The 19,459-nt window shown below is 43.0% G+C and overlaps 1 protein-coding gene across 1 annotated transcript in view; it reads left to right on the top strand.

Moving 5' to 3' along the window:
• The window catches only part of gclc (glutamate-cysteine ligase, catalytic subunit), a 96,514-nt gene that overhangs the window by 31,745 nt on the left and 45,310 nt on the right, over positions 1 to 19,459 (top strand). The window contains 2 exon segments of the mRNA XM_038800449.1: positions 12,308 to 12,421; positions 14,446 to 14,504. Of these exon segments, the coding sequence (XP_038656377.1) occupies positions 12,308 to 12,421; positions 14,446 to 14,504 (173 nt within the window).

The following is a 19,459-nucleotide window of genomic DNA, read 5'->3' as shown; positions in this document are numbered from 1 at the left end:
AGGGCTGGACAGACGGGATACAGGGATGTTGTTTCCTCTGGCTGCGGGGTGTAGAATAAGGGGTCATCGTCTCAGGATATGGGGGTGGGGTGGGGGGGGTTCTCTGGCCACAGACCTGACAAGATGGGATAGTGCCAAGATCAGCGGCTGCGGGAACATTCTGAAAGAGGGTGTACAGCCAGAGGTTGTGGTCCATACTGATACTAATGATGTAAGTAAGAAGGAAGATGGTCCTGAAAGCTGAACGTAGGGAACTAAGAAATAAATTACAAAGCTGAACCTCAAAGGTAGTAATCGCAGGATTGCTCCCAGTGCACATGTCAGCGAAAGCAGGAAGATGAATGGGTGGCTGGAAAGATAGTGTAGGAGGGAGAGATTTGGATTCCTGAGGCATTGGGACAGATTGTGACCCAATAGGACTAGGACCAATATCATCAGGAGGGTATTTGCTTGTGCTGTTTAAACTAGAGTGGCAGTGGGGATCGGAACCTGAGCAGGAGACATGAGAGAAACAAAGATAGAAATGAAAGATAGAAAAGTAGAAAGAAAAAGTGGAAGGCAGGGGAAAAGAGGACGAGCAAATAAGGCCATAGTACGAATAGAAATGTGTAAAAATGTTAAAACGACAAGTCTAAAGGCACGTTATCCAAATGCACAAGGGCATTCGCAACGGGATAGACTAATTTAACAGCGCAAATTGGTTACACACAGGTGCGATGTGATTACAATTATGGATACATGGCTGCAGGGTGACAAACGCATTATACTGAATATCCAAGACTATTTGATATTTAGGAAGGACAGGCAAAAAGCGAAAGGAGCTGAGGTGGTGTTAGTTAAGGATGAAATCCGTAATAGTAAGAGAAGGTATCGGCTCCAAGTCTAGATGTAGAATCAGTCTGGATGAAGCTAAGAAGCAGCAAGGGACAAAAAAACCATTAGTGGGAATTGACCAAGCCTCCACGGTAGAGCAGTGGTCCCCAAATAGTCTGTTGCAATCTCAAGTCAATTCCGGGGTCTCTAATAATCGATTGTCATTGCCTGCCAAACTGCGCCAAATTGCAGAAGACTCTGGATTTCGTGTAATGATCAGTGAATCTGCTCATTGCCTGCTGAACTGTGCAAAAAGATTCTCGCTGGCGGCAAAACTTAGAATAAGCTGCTTGAAGACAAAATGATGAGCAAGGAGCCAGGGATCTCAAAAAGGAAAAAAATGTAATTTCCACCAGGAATTGGAAAACCAATTTCTTTTTACGAATATTAAAGGCAAGACCGTCAAGAGTGTAGCCTTGAGCAAAAGAGGTAATTTGGATCGGCATTACAAGACGATGCATGCAAAATTTCAACAACGTGATTTAGACGAAGAAAATTTGTAAGTTAAAGAGAATTTTGAAAGCTTAACGGTCACTCTTTTCAAAACCTGTGACTAAAGGCAAACCTAAGAAAGAGGTGTTTTTTCACATTCATCTACTGGCAAAACATAAACAATTCACCGACGGGCAAGTTATCAAGGAGGCTATGTGTTTGCTGCTGACACTTTGTTCAAAGACTCGAAAAATTAAGATGAATTTATGACAGCCATCAAGAACGTGCCTTAAGCGTAACCAGAAGGGTGGAAGTGTTGTCTGAAGGTGTGTCTCAGAAAATACGCAAGACTTGTCAGACATGTATGTTTCTCACTACAGTTTGATGAATCAGTAGATACGACGGATATTTCATAGAATTTACAGTACAGAAGGAGGCCATTCGGCCCATCGTGTGCACCAGTCTCTAGAAAGAGCACCCGACTTAAGCCCACCCATCCACCATATCAGTGTAACCCAGAAACCCCACCTAACCTTTTTTTGGACACTAGGGCAATTTGTCATGGCCAATCCACCTAACCTGCACATCTTTGGACAGTGGGAGGAAACCAGACCACACGGAGGAAACCCATGCAGACACTGGGAGAATGTCTGTGTGGAATCTGCACAATGACCGAAGCCGGGAATCAAACCTGGGACCCTGGAGCTGTGAAGCATCTGTGCTAACCACTGTGCTGCCCACATGGATATGGCCCAGCTGATTGGTTCCGTTCACATGCCATTCAAAGATTCAACAGCAAACAAGGACTTTCTCATTATTTTGCCACTGAAAGAGATGACAAGAGGCAAGGATGTCCTTCAAAAAGGTATGTGGCTGAGAAAAGCATTCTGATCACGAAACCGATTTCAATCACAACCCATGGTGCACCGTCAATGCTGGGTGTTAATGCAGACTTTGTTGTACTTTACAGAAATGAACCCGAATTCCCCTCCTTTGTCAATTGCCACCAACGAAGTGCTAGAGAGCAAGATTATTGACTTTTCTCATGTAGTGACAGTTTATGTCAAGATCGTCAACTCAGTGAGCTTAATTCCACTGACAGTGAACTAATCCTTCATGCAGATGCCAGGTGGTTAAGTCAAGCAAAAGTCCTCCAGAGATTTTTAGATCTGCTTCCTAAAATTGTCACCTTTCTAAAATCAAGAAATGAGGCTTGCAGCGAGCTATCAGATAATACATGGTTGCCAGATTTGCTGCTTACTTGTAAACTGTAAGGGAGGGACAGAGACTTGTCACACATGATCAGTGAAGTGAATATGTTTAAGTTGAAATTGAGCCTGTGGTCCTCTCGGTTAAAGAACAAAATTACTGAGTATTTCCCAAATCGGGAGAAACTCCAACAACAGATCAAACATAAATGGTTTCAGCCAAGCAAGTTATGTGACCACTGATCAAATTGAAAAAATAATTCAACAGAATTCCAGGAGGTAGACAAGGTGGAACAAATCATTGTCTGATTGTCTCTAATCCTTTTCTTCAAGTGGGCATTCTGCAAATACCATTTCATGGATAAGAAAGGATGACAGTAAATCAGTACTCGGCCTGGATTTCTTCAAGTGGTCATGGGAGAGCTGATAGCAAAATTTCAGAAGGTGTTTGAACAAAGCAGTGGACTTGACATGGGAATAATTACCACGCAAAATGACATAGAGCTGAAAGCTAGGTCACAGTGCCAAGGTCCCAGGTTCAATTCCGGCCTTGGGCAATTGTCTGTGTGGAGTTTGCATGTTCTCCCCATGTCTGCGTGGGTTTCCTCCGGGTACTCCGGTTTCCTCCCACAGTCCAAAGATATGCATGTTAGGCGGATTGGCCATGTTAAATTTCCCATTATTGCCCAGGAATATGTTGGTTAAGTGTGGTTACAGGGTAGCAGGAATAGGATGGGAGCCTGGTTGGGGTGCTCTTTCAGAGGGTTGGTGCAGACGCGATAGGCTGAATGGCTTCCTGATTGTAGGGATTCTATCATTCATCTCGCAATTGCCCATCTGATGGATTCTGAGACTGGCCATCTCGAACTATGACCCAGACTTCACAGCACTCACAGATAGTGTGAAAGCACAGCTGTCACACTAAAAATAGGTGAGTGTTATGCATAGCGTACATTTTTGGTTTTTTTTTTAGTCGAGTTGAATTTTAAAAAGTAGATCTTGTCCTGCATTTAGATTCTAAAAGTGATCTTATGCTTAAAAAGGTTGGAGAACACTGAGTTAGAGGATGGCATTATCGGGTAATTGGAGATGAATGTAACAAGAGTGCTACATTAATAATGGGTGACTTTAATCTCCATATATACTGGATAAACTGAATTAGCAACAATACTGTGGCAGATGAATTCCTGGATTGTGTACAAATTGATTAATTTTTAGATCAGTATGTTGGGAAACCATTTAGAGAACATGCTATCCAAGATTTGGTATTTTACAATGAGAAGGGGTTAATTAATCTTGTTTTGTGAGGTCCTTTACAGAACAGTGACCATAGCATGATAGAATTCTTCATGAGGATGGAAAGTGATGGAAGTCCAATTTGAAACTTGGGTCAAAATCTAAACAAAGAAAACCACAATGGTATAATGTGCGATTTGGCTAAGATAGATTGACAAACCTCACTAAAAAGCATGATGTAGGCAATGGCTAATGACGTAGCCAATGGCTAATATTTAAGGAACAAATATATGTATTACTATAGTTATACGTTCCTTTCTGGCGCAAAAACACTACAAGCAAAGTGGCCCAAACATGTCTTGCAAAAGAAATTAAGGATAGTGTTAAACTCAAAGAGGAGTCCTAAAAAGTTGCTTAAAAAAGTAGTAAAAAGAGGTTTGAGAGCAGTTCAAAATTCAGCAAAGGAGGACTAAGAGATTGGTTAGGAGGGGAAAAACTTAGAATAAGAGAGCAAACTTGCAAGTAACATAAAAGTGGGCTGTAAAAGCTTCTACAAGTATATAAAAAGAAATAGATTAATCAATACAAAAGTCAGTCCTTTACAGTCCAAAATAGGAGAATTTATAATGGTGAACAATTAAATAACTATTTCTGTCTTCACTGAGGAAGACCCAAATAACTTCCTAGAAATGCGAAGGAATCAAGGTTCTAGTGAGAAGGTGGAATTCAAGGAAATTAGTATTACTAAAAAATATAGTGCTTGAGAAATTAATGGGACTGAAAGCCAATAAATCTTTTGGGTCTGATGAGCTACATCCCAGGGTACTAAAGGATCGTAGAAATAGTGGATGTGTTGGTTGTCATCTTCCAAAATTCTGTAGATTCCGGAACAGTCTTGACAGATTGGAGGATGGAAAATGTAACACTGCTATTTAAAAAAAGAGTGAGGAAGAAAACTGAATTGCAGACCAGTTAGCCTAGTACCAGTACAGTAGTAGGGAAAATGCTAGAGCCTATTATAAAGGACACTTAAATTTTTTTATAGCAAGATTAGACAAATTCAGCATGGATTTATGAAAGAAAATTATGTTTTGACCAACCTACTAGAGTTTTTTGAGGATATAACTTGTAGAATAGATATGGGTGAACCAGTGGATGTGGCATATTTGGATTTTCAGAAAGCTTTTGATAAAGTCAAACAAGGTTAGTGTGGGGTGGGATTGGGGGTGATATATTGGCATGGATTGATTGGTTAGCAGACAGGAAACAGAGTACGAACAAATGGGTGTTTTTCGAAGTGACACCGTGTCTGGTAAGGTCCATCAGGGACCAGTGCTTGGGCTCCAGCTATTCACAATATGCAATGTTTTGGATGAAGGAACCAAAGTTAATATTTCCAAGTTTGTTGGCAACATGAAACGTGGTGAGGAGGATGTTAAGAGGCTTCAAGGTGATTTAGAAAAGTTAAGAGACTGGGCAAATCCACTGCAGATGTTGTAGAATGTGGATAGTTATTCACTTTGAATGGAGAAACAGAATAGTAAGCTATTAATTAAATGGTAATGGTTTGGGAAATGTTGACATACAAAGGAACCTGGGTGTCCTGGTAAACCAGTTACAGAAAGCAAGCATGCCAATATAGCAAGCAGTCAGGAAGACAAATGGTACATTGACCTTCATTGCAAGAGGGCAAGCATACCTGTATAAGGCCTTGGTGAACCCATATCTGAAGTATTCTGTGCAGTTTTGGTCTCCTTAAAGGATATACTTGCCATGGAGGGAGTTTGCAAAGGTTCACTAGACTAATTTCTGGGATGGCAGGACAGTAGTATGAGGAGAGATTCGGTCGACTGGGCCTGTATTCACTGGAACCAAGAATGAGAGGAGATCTAATTGAAACAAATTAATATTCTGATGGGGTTAGACAGATGGAGGCATATTGTTTCCTGGAGGTGTCTATAACAAGGGGTCACAGTCAGGATACGGGGTAGGCAATTTCGGACTGAGGTAAGGAGAAACGTCTTCACTCAAGAGCATGGTGAAACTGAAGACCAAGTCACTGAATATATTTAAGAGGGAAATAGATTTCTAGATTCTAAAGGCGTCAAGGGGTGTGGGCAGAGCACAGGTGTTTGGTGTTGAGATAGCGCATTAGCCATGATCATATTGAATGATGGAGCAAACTTGAAGGAATGAACGGCCTACTACTGCTCTTCGTTTCTATTTTTCTAAATCCCGAGAACACCTGCACTTCAAATGCTACGTCCTACAGGACTGTGGACCAAGAGAGATTAGGCTGGATCTATTTTTAAAATTATTTTGCTGGGTGTAGATCTGGCTGGCTAGGTCAGCATTTATTGCCAATTCCTAATTTCCCTCGAGAAGGTGGCGGTGGTAAATCTCTGCAGTCCATCTGATGTAGGTACAACTCCAGTGCTATTAGGAAGGGAGTTCCAGGATTTTGACTCCGTAGTGAAGGAATGGGGTAATATAGTTCCAAGTTAAGATGGTGTGCAGCTTGGAGGGGAACTTGCAGGTGGTAGCGTTCCCATGCATCTGCTGCTCTTTGCCTTTCAGGTGGTAGAGGTTAAGGGTTTGGGAGGTGCTGTCAAAAGAACCTTGGTGAGTAGCTGCAGTGCATCTGTTTTGGCTGGCACAGATATGATGGACCGAATGGTGGCTTCTGAGCTGTACATTCTCTCCTTTCTCACAATTTAATTAAAACATGTATTTAATTGACAAGTCGGCCTTGAATTTGGAGACTAATTCAAAACCCCATCAGAACTAGTGCCACAATATTTTGTGTCCCAAAGCTGCCCTGAGGATTATTTCCATTATAGTCTACCTAATAAATGCAATTTATTCTGGGTGTGGGTTCCATGAACTTCCCAACAGTAGTCAATAGCTGGATAGGGGTCGGTCATAACACCTGATTTACCAGCTATTGCCGGTTGTAGTACCCCAATTGCCACCAGAAACTGCAGCACGTTGTGAGTGAAATCAGGTACCTCCTACGAGGTGCAACTGTTGTATATGGGCAGTAGTACACTTGCCTCCTGTGGCACTGGAGAAGCCTGAAATTTAACTAATTGCAGTTCCTGCTCATATCTGCACCAACTTTTGTGATTGCTCCTGGAGTGTTTCAATTGCTGAAATTGGGTTTTCTCTTTGAGAATGATTGTTTGGCAAAAGCACCAGATCGAAACTACAACCTGTGGAATTTTGCCTAGGATAAACCTGTATTTTATATCCGTGTTGTTGTGTTGGAGTGAGAAGCAGCGATCAAAATAGTTCCTTTAAAAAGTGTTGATAGAATTATTACATTTTTACAAAACTGCTTAAGATGGAAAGATATAATTTCAGGTAAAATGATCAGCTTGTTGGTTACTGCTGTCAATTCACTGAACGTAAGCATCGGAAATTAAGTGATTACTCTGTTTTTACTCGATGTTTACGGTTATCTTACAATACTTCATTTTAAGGTTTTTTTTCATGTGCTAGATTCAAGCTTAATTATGCTTTTGAACTGGCATATTCTGCATCCACATTCTGTTTTACCTGTATTTTCTAAAGACCACATTTAACATTTTTTAACGCATTGGCAATAAATGCTGACCTAGCCAGCCAGATCTACACCCAGCAATTCTTAAATGATTGGACAGATACTCTGATGAATGGACAGTGCTTTGCCCTTGCACACAACTATAGATATTAGTGTAATTAGAGAGCCAAAAAGCACAGTTCCCTCTATTGGGGACCTGGGACATGTGTGAACAGGACAAGCAGCCGTGTATCTGCTTAACCAATCAGATGGAAGAGTCATTAAAGAATGGTATCAGGCCTGGCAATGGACATGGGTAGTGACAGTGAATAGTCTTGTAAAGTGAGGATTCCTTGATTTTAAGTACATAAATGTGAGTAAATTTTAATTTAGATAAATATTAAAAGTTTTAAATATGTTTGAGATTCCAGCTGTGAAATTACTAAAATGTTGCATTTATGTTCTTCACTTTGATATATGATAAATGTACAACATCCTGGGCGGGATTCTCCAATAATGCGGCAGAGTGCCCGCGCCAACGTGAACGCCGTCCTGTTTCACGACGGCTTGAAACGGCCGCGGTCACAAGCGATTCAGGGACCGAAAATGGGCTAGCAGCGGGGCCGCGCAAAACTCGGGGGGGCATGGCGCGAAAGCAGCGTCATCATCGCGTGACGCCCGACTGACGCCGCACGCCGTCATTTAAAGTGCGCGATCTGCGCACAGGGCCCAAGACGACACGATGGCTGAGCCCCGATGAGCTGCTCCCAGGTTCCGCGACACAGACCTGGACACCCTGCTGGATGAGATGAAAGAACGCAGGGCCATCCTCTGCCCAAGACGTGGGCATCGCCAACCGTCAAGCAATGTGAGGCTCGGCTGGTGTGAGGTTGGCACGGCGGACAGTGCTGTGGGGCACCCCCCCCCCCCCCCCCCCCGGCTCTGGGGACCAGTCTAGGAAGAAGCTCCACGACCGCACGTGGACTGTCGTGGTGAGTGCCCCTGGGTCACACCCCACCCCAAAGGGTACAGGAGGGCCATCTTCAGTCCGGGACACTGGCGGGGGATGCACAGAGGACGGATAGAGACAACACCGAGGGACACAGGACGGACAGTCAGGACAGTGATAGCCGTAAGTCCCACAAAGATAGGGTCTTGAGCCAGGACAGTGATGGAGAGAGGATGGGGACTGGACAGTGATGCACAGAGGACGGCCAGACAGTTGACGGACACACTGGACACGGAACATGACATGGCACTTGAGCTCGCCCCATTACAAAGCATAAATTTGTTATTGCAATAGTTCCAGTACATAATTATACAGACTTTAAAGTTATCTATTGGTACATGAGTATGTAGCAGTCTTAGCTTAATTAGCAGGTGCTAGTTATAATTGCAAGCGGCTCCCATATTTCATACCCTGTCACCTGGCCATCTTCCTTGTTTCTCGAGGCTATTCAACTCCATTATTTCAGCAAGTTCGTTCTCCTTCAATAACAAACTTTTACACTTGTAATTTTCCACTAACATATTCCATATTCATTCTGGCTTGTTCTAGCTATTAACCCTTGCTTCACATTCTCAATGGTAAACCCTAGGCCTCGCTGGGCGCCACCAGCACTGCCCCCCCCCCCCCCCCCCCCCCCCCCAAAGTTGGGGTTCAACATCTAACCCCGAGTTGCTTGGAATGTGAAGTGAATCCCCTCGCTGCTTAGTTTCTGCTGTAGAAAGCACTGAGTGGATGGTAGAAAACCCTGGGTTATTTGGTTCAGAACAGTATTAGGAACAACCTTTTCGAGCAATATTCTGGCAGATATTTCTTTTGTGCTGGGAGGGTTATGAATTCTATGTGAGCTCTCCATCTTGTCCCAGATGCAATAACTACTTACAATAATTGTACACCTGTGCCACCAATGTGAACTTAATACTTAGAATTTTCTTACCCTACCACTACGTCTAGGTATTCTGATATCTGTAGCCAACCCATTAGCAGATGTGTGTGCTATATGAGTGATGCACTGCTGCTGATACATACCCAAGGCCACTTTCTCCAGACCTGCGAGCTCTAGAAGTTAAAAGGTACAAGCGGAGAAGATGCATGGCATCAGCAGCATTTACAACTTTCCCTCTACTCCAACCTCCCCTGAACGGCCGTGCTTTGTGTGGCTGGATCAGCAACCTGCAGCCTCCCAGCAAACCAGCCACTCTAGAAGCCAGCCCGATGTACTGGTTTTCTGGAACAATTAATTACTTGCTGTCCGGATGCCTTTTAAATGTGGCACCTGGACATGCCAGCGTACATGATTTCCTGACTACACCACCACGCGATGTGACATTATACTCTGAGCTGCATAATTCATTAGGAGAGCAGCACATGATTCTATGTGCTCACCTGTCTGCTCTCCAGCAGGAGTCCCACTTACTTCCCACTCCTGTCACTGGACTTGGGGCCCAGAGCAGCAAAACCTGGCCTGGGTCTCAGAGCCTAGAGATGGCTTTGTCTGGCTCCTTGCTTCCTGCTCTTCTGCCTAGACTCTGCACACTTAAGGCACGTGTACCCCCCATTCTCCCAGCTTGTGTGCGCTGCTTCTCCAAACAAAACTGCCCTCTCTGCTGCTGTCACGCCTCCAATCACAGATTTCCCCTCTCCTGTGTTCGAAGTTACTGGCGCTCTTTTCAGCTATTTGTGCTTTTGTAGTTAGGGTTTAATACTAAGCCCTGTTCCTTCGTGAGCTTGCTGTTGTGCATTATAATGATTACTTGCGTATTACATCCCAGATGGCTGTGCATGCATGCACCTAGGGAGAGCATTATTTTTGAGCTAACCATCCACAGATATTAAGTCAATGATTTAGGATGTTGAGTGAGATTGCAGAGCAAATGGAGAAATTTCATTTTCTCAAAGCGAGTCTCTGATCTTTCTGCTTGGCATCAGGATGTGTGAAGTAGAGATATTGCCCGGTAGATGGATAAGATAACCTAGCCAACATTCCCAGTGAGTGAGATGAAATCACCATGTCTTATCTTCCATTAATGTGCAGAATTTTGGCCAGGCTATTAGCCACTTTCACTCCATATTCTATGTACATAACTCCAGCAGAAAAATGCTGTTGGACCTAAGGTCTTGATTTTAAGTTGATGTTGGATTTATGAAGTGCTATCCTGAAGTTCAAGTGCATTGTTAGGAAGACTACTATGAACATCATTTTTGCTTCTGAGAGTGCACGAATTAAAAGATTATTCATGGAATGTGGGTGTCGCTCACAAGGCCAGCATTTATTGCCAATCCCTAATTGCCCTTGAACTGAGTGGCTTGCCAGCTCATTTCTGAAGGCATTTAAGAGGCAACCACATTGCTGTGGATTTGGAGTTGCATGTGGTAGGATTCTAGCCTGGGACCCCAGAGCATTGCACTGGATCTCTAGTCTAGTGACAATATCACTACGCCATCACCTCCCCTTTACATGAGGTAAATGCCTTTAAATTTCGATTTTAGTGGATACTTTCTGTCCAACTTCCTGTTATTGCAACTTTTGATTACATCTTTGTGTACAATTCAATTACCTATGTAAAGATTTAGAATTATTTCCTGCATACAAGCACTTGTCTATTAGAATACAGTTGTGAGCTTTCGCCACTGAGTGGTGCAATGGAGAATGTTTTTGAAATCTACTATTCCCAGTGCTCAGTCTGTGTAATCCAGTAGTGGGCAATCTAGCAAGTGGCTCTTCATCATGTCCATGGGCCACACAAGTGAAATTGGGCCATTTAACACGTGCCAAATATTTCAGAACCAGTTACAGAAGGTGCTTAATTATTCATATATTAACAGTAACTGTCAATATCAATTGGCAAAAACAAATGTAATAATTCCGCTTACATTATCCATGTGACTCCTGTTTTGATATGTCCTCAAGTTTTCTTTGCATAGGACTCAGCGCTGTGCAGACGCTTCGCAATTCACGTTTGATAATTTCCTTATGTTTTTAAACCCAGCAAATAAAACTTCTGCAGGTTTGATTTTGCACTCATCCACTAATTTGCCATCGGAGAATGGCTTTCCTTTTTTTTTGCAAGTAACGAAGCAATACAAAAACTGGCCAAATTCGCTGCACCATTCGCATTTAATACTTGTCTAAGTACATGCCTCTGTTTTCATGGCTTTCTTTAGATTTAAAAACTGTTAAGAACATTGGTCAGAACCTACTGGAAATGTTACCCTGAGAGGGATGGCATGTTTCATGATGTCTGTTAACATTGTATTTTTTTTGAATTGTTATCACCTCATTGCAAATTAAGCACAATGGTCTCCCTTTCTGTTGAGTAACAAAATAATACAGCTCCCAACATGCATTTATCACCAATTTTTCACTTTTTTGCTACTTCTTCCTCTGCATTTTTTGATTTTGAACTTGATTCTCTTTCCTCACCATACCACTTCAATATAAAATGAACTAATAGGCAGGAGCAAAATGGATAATCACCAGAAGATTAATAGCAAGAAGTGCAACCTCCCACATGTACTCTGACACTGAACACAGTAGTCTCCCTGCGCTTGTGTACTCAGAATACTGGGCATGCTGTTTGAACGGCAGAAACTGCAACATTGCGATCCTGGTGTCAACTCGTAGCAGCGCGTCTTGGGATCAACGCATGGCAGCACAATTCCAGACCCAAAATGATCTGTCGTGGCGAGATTCCTATGCACCATGGACAGTATTCAACGGCCGCACTCAAGAGACCTCATGGGCTGCAGGTTTCCCACCACTGGTGTATTCGTTGATGGGCAATGTCGGAAGAAACTTATTAGGATAAACACGAGTATATCATCCCAAGTACAGATATTTGCAATACTTTTAGGAAGCATGTTGCTGTGGAGGCTATTTAATTTCACAAAATGTTTAGCTCCCAGTGATCATTGGGGAAGGGGGTTAGACAAGTGAAACTAAATGAATGATCATATTCTGTACATATGTGAGAGAGTTTCTAAACTCATTTGGGAGAAATTATTTTCCAGGTTGGGATGTCCTCAATTCACACAACCTGTATATGAGCCTAAACCACTTGAAAGCGGAGCTTCTAAATCACTGTTTTTTCCTGATGAAGCAATTAACAAACATCCAAGATTTAGGTGAGTTAATACTGACCGTGTGTTTGTAAAGAACATCCTAGTTATTACTCTAAATATAAAATGCATATGTATTGTTTAGTACGATATGATCTTGTCAATATATCTGCATGGAACATATTGTATTGCTGACTAAGTGAATTTTTGATTAAACAGCTTTCTTCATATTTCCAAACACTCGTGCAACACTACACACCCATTATATGGATGGCAGACTACCTAGAGCAGACTTCTGCCACTTTAAGTTTCTAGATTTTGTTCCACGTAGCCAGTCGAATTTCTTTGCTAGTGCAAAGGTTATTTGTTACAAGCTTGCCTAATGATAGAAGCAGTTAGCACCTAAAAGAACAAACAGTGCAGAAGGAGGCCATTCAGCCCATCGAGTTACGCCGACCCACTTAAGCCCTCACTTCCACCCTATCCCCGTAACCCAATAACTCCTAACCTTTTTTGGTCGCTAAGGGCAATTTATGATGGACAATCCACCTAACCTGCACGTCTTTGGACTGTGGGAGGAAACCGGAGCACCCAGAGAAAACCTCGGTGAGAACGTGCAGACTCCGCACAGTGACCCAGCAGGGGATTGAACCTCGGACCTTGGAGTTGTGAAGCCACAGTGCTAATCACTTGTGCTGCCCTAATGCCGAAGTATGAGGTAGCTCAATGAAGCTGAGATCCATTTGGTAGCAGAGGCTTCGTGAATTCCCAATGGATCCTTCACGATGTCTATTTGCAAAGCTATCTTCTGTCTTTCCATTTTAGTTGCACTTCATTTTCTAAACTTTGTCCCAGTATCCACACTTGTTATTCCAGGACATTTATCCAACACATTTATCCTGTCATTTTTGCAGTCATTTCGTGGCCACTTTTTTTGATATTTGAAGTTTACCCTTTGAGCTCCATCGCACAAAAGCCCTTGAGCAACACTTTAAAAAAAAAGTCATAATTTAATATGTGGAAGGTGCATAAATTAATACTAAATAATTAACATTTGGAATTTGGGGCTCCCTTCCCTTTTCTGTTAATATCTGAAGGTTTTTTTGGGGGTGTAGGTACCTTGCGCTATTTTACACTCATAGGGAGAGATTTCATTGCTATGTAGAAAATACCTTGCATCTTCCAGATTTTGATGACTGCCTGTCTGTAATTTGAGAATAGACTACAACATAAAAGGAAAAAGTGATCTCATCTCATCAGCCCCCAACACCCCACCCCACCATAACGTTCCAAATGTTTGATTTAAGTATTTACCCAATTCACCGTTGAAACGCTATTGAATCTGCTTCCATTCTAGCATTGCATCCCAGGTCACTGTAACTCACTGCATTTAAAAAAAAAAATAATAATAATTTGTCATCTCTGGATCAGTGTCATCTCTGGATCGGCGTATCAGAAACTGAATTTGCAAGGAGAAACTACTAAAAAAAAAAAAAAACTCCTTTTTAAGAAAATCTATTGAATCACCCCTTTTTTTTGGGTCTAAAACTCCCAACTTCTCTTGTTCCTCTGTTCCTCAACATAATTTTCAATCCTAGAATCTTCTAAATCTCTGCATCCTCTCCAAGGATTTGATATTTTGGGTTTGGTGCCCAAAATTAAATATCCTATTCTTGCTTGGTGTGATGTATAAAGTGTTAACATAATATCCTTGTTTTAGTACTCTGCCTCAAGATCTAGCTGTCCAATGGCTACACTTGAGGAGAATTAGAAATGTACCCGATTTTAAACCAGAACATATATATGCCAGTAGATTTCTTCAGTGCATTCCATTAGCCCTGTTGAATTCTTAGATTCACAAACAAATAAAATCTAATGAAATAAGTCCTTTAAAACCTCTGCTTTACATTATTTCAAGCTGAGTTCAATCTCTCAAAGTAAACCTCTTTGGCTCCCAGTTTACTTAAACTGTTTTGGAATTAATCAATTCTTACTACTAATTTCCATTACTTGGAAAATTCATAGTTAAGCGGCTTCAATAATTTTTATATTTATTTCAGCTTGTTCTTTTGTTGGATTTCTTTCTTTAGCACTTTGACGAGGAATATTCGCCACAGACGGGGAGAAAAAATAGCAATTAATGTACCAAGTAAGTAAACTGCTTAATTTGTCTGTCTTTTCGCAATTCCCTTCCTGACTTTGTTCATGCCTGTTCTAAAATTGAACACGCTTTGTATACTTCATTTAAAAACAAAATTTGGAGTACCCAATTATTTTTTTTTCCAATTAAGGGGAAATTTAGCGCAGCCAATCCACCTAACCTGCCACCTTAAAGTTGTGGGGCTGAAACCCATGCAGGCACGGAGAATGTGCACACTCCACACAGACAGTGACCTGGGGCCAGAATCGAACCTGGGTCCTCAGTGCCATAGGTAGCAGTGCTAACCACTGCACCACCATGCTGCCCTTGCGTTATGTATACTTCTGGTTCCATGGGTGTCAACAGCTCTCTAAGAGGAGAACCAATGGAATTTTTGATAATTTAAGCATTTGCTACAAAGAAAAGCTTTGAACGGCGAGTCAGTACTTAAAAGCTTAAAATGCAAAATCACAAACTCGTCCGTTGTCATTTTGGTTCGGAGAAGTTTTTCCATACCGAGGCTATTAGAACTGGGGACACCCTGCCAGAGGAGTGGTGACTGCAGAATTGATAACTGTTTACTTATAGATAATGAGATGCGTATTTCAAAAAAATTAAACGCTCGCTCAGCGTTACAGCAGTAGCTTATATCTAAGTAATTCCTTTGTATAATACAAATTCCCAAGGCACTTTAACAAGAGTAACATAAAACCAAATATGATGAGTCATATCAATTTGCTTCCAGTGGTGGCCATCGAATGAGTTGTCACATATAAGTTGGCTCCTGCCTGAGGGCTGGTTTTCTTTGGCTCTGCTCCGTTTTACGAGGGAGAAGTGGCAAAATAGAAGAACTAGGATTTTTTCCTCCGGTCGAAGAGTTACCAGACGAGTCTTCGGACCTGGCGGATGCATGTGGTGGAGGAGATGGCGGAGGGCCCTGTGGAGTTGTTGCCCACTCACTGGTCGACAGACAAATTGGTCTGTGGAGGTTAGATGTGGTACTGAAGATGGAAAAGGGAGCACATGAGGATTTGTGCTGCTATAGGCATGTATGTTGAATTCAATAAGAACAAGGAGGTCTCTCCCTCCACGTTGTGGGAGGCGTTAATTTGGGGAGCAATTCTTGATTTAAGGGGCATAGAGAGAAGGTGGGGAGGATGGAAAGACAGGTTAGTGGAGTCCATTTTGGCAGTGGTTTTGGCAGTATTTGGCCACCCCAGAAATGTTGTTGAAGAGGAAGAAGCTCCAGAATACGTTTTTGAATTGTTGTCGACAGGGAAGTTGGTTGGTTAGTTGCGGGTGTGCGGGGGGCCGTTTTATGAGCATGGGGAAGAAAACAAGTAGGTTGTTGGCACACCAGCTGAGACGACAGGCGGCTTTGAGGTAGATTTGAGAAAATAAAGTACCCATGTGATGATAACTGATAAGGAAATGGAGGCAATAATTTCCCTGGATGCGGAGAAGGCATTTGAGGGAGATTGAGCAAATAAAGTACCCAGGGAACAGGTGATCTGATGATCCAGGTAAGGTCAATGGTGGAGGGGAAAGTGCAGAGGCTGGAGGCCGCACTTTTGAGCATAATAAATCAATATTTCGGTAAGATCATAATTTTCACGGTTTGGACCCCGGGGTTCATTGGGTTCAGTGGGAGTATCTATTTGAGCTATTGGGAAGGTTTGGACTGTGGTTCATTGCCTGGATGAGATTGTTGCAAAGACCCCCATGGGTCATGTTCACACTAACGCAACTCAACAAGTTTGGGATATTTTCTTTTGCACAGAGGTACAAGGCAGGGATGTCCACTCTCCCCGTTACTTTTTGCGTAGGCGATTGAGATGCTGGCGATTGCGATTAGGGCATCAACAGAGTGCAGGGGAGAGAGGGTGTGGGGTATGCAACATGGAGTGCCCCTATGTGCAGACAACTTGTTACATGTGACAGACCTGATTTCTAGTATGAGCAGGATTATGGAGATGCTGAGTAGATTTGGCTCTTTTTTGGGTGGGAAAGACGTGGGAAAGAGTGAGGTGTTTCCAATGAGTTCCGAGGGGCAAGGTAGGGGTCTGGAGAAGTTGCCGTTTCGGTTGGTCAGGTCAGGTTTTCGATATCTGGGAATACGGGTGGCACTTAGCTGAGGTATGTTACATAAATTTAATATGGCCAACTTGGTAGAGGGGGGATTTGGAGGTGCGATGTTCTCCCATTATCGCTGGCAGGGCGGGGTCCAAACCGTGAAAATGATTCTTACCTAAAAATTGATTTATTTTCCTGAATCTCCTAATTGTTCTGCCTATATCTTTGTTTGACTGAGTAAATAGGATAATTCTGGCCTGGAGAGTAAATGGGTAAATTCGGCCTGTGTTAGGGCAGATGAGGTGCCTCTGATCTGGAAGGTCTTTTTGCAGAGGGACAGTGAATGTTGAGACAGTTCGGAAATAGATCGTGGGCGGTCAGTCACTTTGGGGCAGATGGAGGAAGCTTGTGCATAGGGTCAAGTCTGACGGCACTGGTGACAGCCCCATTCCATTCTTGCCGGCCAATAGTCTACGATTCTAGTGATGGTGCCTCAGTTAAGAGTTTGGAATCAGTTTAGGCAACATTTTAATCTGGAAGGAATGTTGTGGGCACGATTTGTGGAACTCGGATTTATTCCAGCGGGGTTGGATTCAACACACAGGGTTTGAGAATGGGAAGGAATAGAGAGGTTAGAAACTTGTTTGTGGAGTGCAGATTTGCAGAGCTGGGGGAACTGGTAGAAAGGTTTCCGCTTCTGTGGAGGAACAGATTTGGTACTTGTAGGTTTTTGTGCGGAGGGAGCTAGTCACATTTCTGCGGTTATTGTCCCTTCGTTGCTGAAAAAGGTAGTGTCTTGAGGGTGAGATGAGGGGAGAGTAAGATCTCTGATATTTACTGGCAGTTAATGGTAAAGGGAGAAGGCCTTGCTGGAGGAGATAAAGAGGAGGAGCTGGATGGTGCCTTTTGGAGGGACGGGGACGGATGTGGAGTGAGGCCTTGCAGAGGATAAACTTGACCTTCTGCGCGAGATTGAGCTTAATTCAGTTGCGCACATGAGTAAGTTTATCTGGGGATTGGGGACAGATGCGAGCAATTTTTGAGGGAACTGGCGAACCGCACACGCGCGCGCACACACACACACACACACATACACACGGGTTGCCCCAAGCCAAAAGGTGGTGATATTTGGGGTATCGGTTGTGCAGGAGAGGAGAGAGGCTGACGTGTTGGCCTTTGCCTCCTTGGTAGCCTGGAGGTGGATTTTGCTCGGGTGGCAGGCTCCAGAGCCACCAAGGGGACCGGTCGGAATTTTTACATTTGGAGAATATTAAGTTTGCCATCAGGGGTTTGGGGGAGGGGTTCTACTTGAGGTGGAGGCTGTTCGTTCATCTTCAAGAGCCGGTAATCATCCATGGAGGGTGGGGGGAGGGATTGTTTTTGTTCTATAGATAAAAGGCGTGGCATCTGGGGTGGTATGGTGGGTGGCGTGTTTTTTTTAAAATAAAAATTTATAGTATTTTTTTTCCTAATTAAGGGACAATTTAGCGTGACCAATCCACCGAACCTGCACATCTTTGGGTTGTGGGGGTGAAACCCACGCAGACACTGGGAGAATGTGCAAACTCCGCACGGACAGTGTCCCAGGATTCGAACCCGGGACCTCAGCGCTGTAGCCCCAGTGCTAACCACTGCGCCATATCCTGCCCCGGTGGGGTGTTTATAATAAGAATTGTATAATGTTTGATTGAATGCTGTGTTTTGTATGTAAAATGAAAAGATCCTGAATAAAAACATTTTCAAAAAATGAGTTAGATGACCAACAACCTGGTCAAATCTAGGTGCTTCAAAGGAGAGGGACTAGTGTCCTTGGGAGAGAATTTGCGAGTGTGGTTGGGGAGGGATTAAACTAAAATGCCAGGGGCATGGAAACTTATGCAAGGAGTCAGAGGGGGGGGGGGGGGGGATAGGCAAAGAAAACAAGGGCCAGATTCAATAAGGCCCTGGGAACGGGACAAGTAATGTTTAAAATACAAGCATTAAGGCATTGTGCCTTGACGCACAGAGCGTTCGTAATTAAGTGGATGAATTTAATCACGCAAATAGATGTAAACGGGTATAATATAGTCAGGATTATGGAGACATGGCTGTAGGGTGATATGGGATGAGAATTGAACATTCAGTCTTTAGGAAAGGCCGGGAAAAAAAACGGTGGAGTTGCATTAACACACTAGAGAGGAAAGATATTGGACGTGACTTAATGGCCTTGTCACGCCTGACTTTGTGATGTGATGAGACATGTAAGCCATGGATTGGCCACCTTTACTGTTTTACTTTGCATCAGACAGGAATAAGCAATTGTTAACGTTCATCATGTGCTCCTTGAATATTTGCCATTGCCTAACTACTGTCATCCCTTTCCCAATCCTCCATAGCCAGCTCATGTCTCATATCATCATAATTTCCTTTATTTAGATTCAGAAATAATAGCTCCAATGGTGGTCATCTTCCAAGTTTCTATAGACTGGAGCAATTCCTACAGATTGGAGGGTAGCTAATGTAACCCCGTTATTTAGAAAGTGAGGCAGAGGGAAAAAACAGAATTATAGACCAGTAAACTTTTTTTTAAAAAAAAATTCTAATTAACGGGCAATCCACCTACCCTGCACATCCTTGGATTGTGGGAGTGAGCCCCTCACAGACATGTGGAGAATGTGCAAACTCCACATGGACAGTAACTGGGGGCTGGGATCGAACCCGGGTCCTTGGCGCAGTGACGCAGCAGCACTAACCACTGTGGCACCATGCTGTTGGGGAAATTTCTAGAATCCATGAACAAAGGTTTTATTGCAGAGCACTTAGAAAACAGTGGCAGGTTCAGATTGAGGCAGCATAGGTTTATGAAAGGGATATATCATGCTTGGCAAATCTACTGGAACTCTTGAGGATGT

Source organism: Scyliorhinus canicula, chromosome 6 (assembly GCF_902713615.1).
Source record: "Scyliorhinus canicula chromosome 6, sScyCan1.1, whole genome shotgun sequence".
NCBI classification, from domain to species: domain Eukaryota; kingdom Metazoa; phylum Chordata; class Chondrichthyes; order Carcharhiniformes; family Scyliorhinidae; genus Scyliorhinus; species Scyliorhinus canicula.
This window is presented reverse-complemented; position numbering and strand designations above follow the sequence as displayed.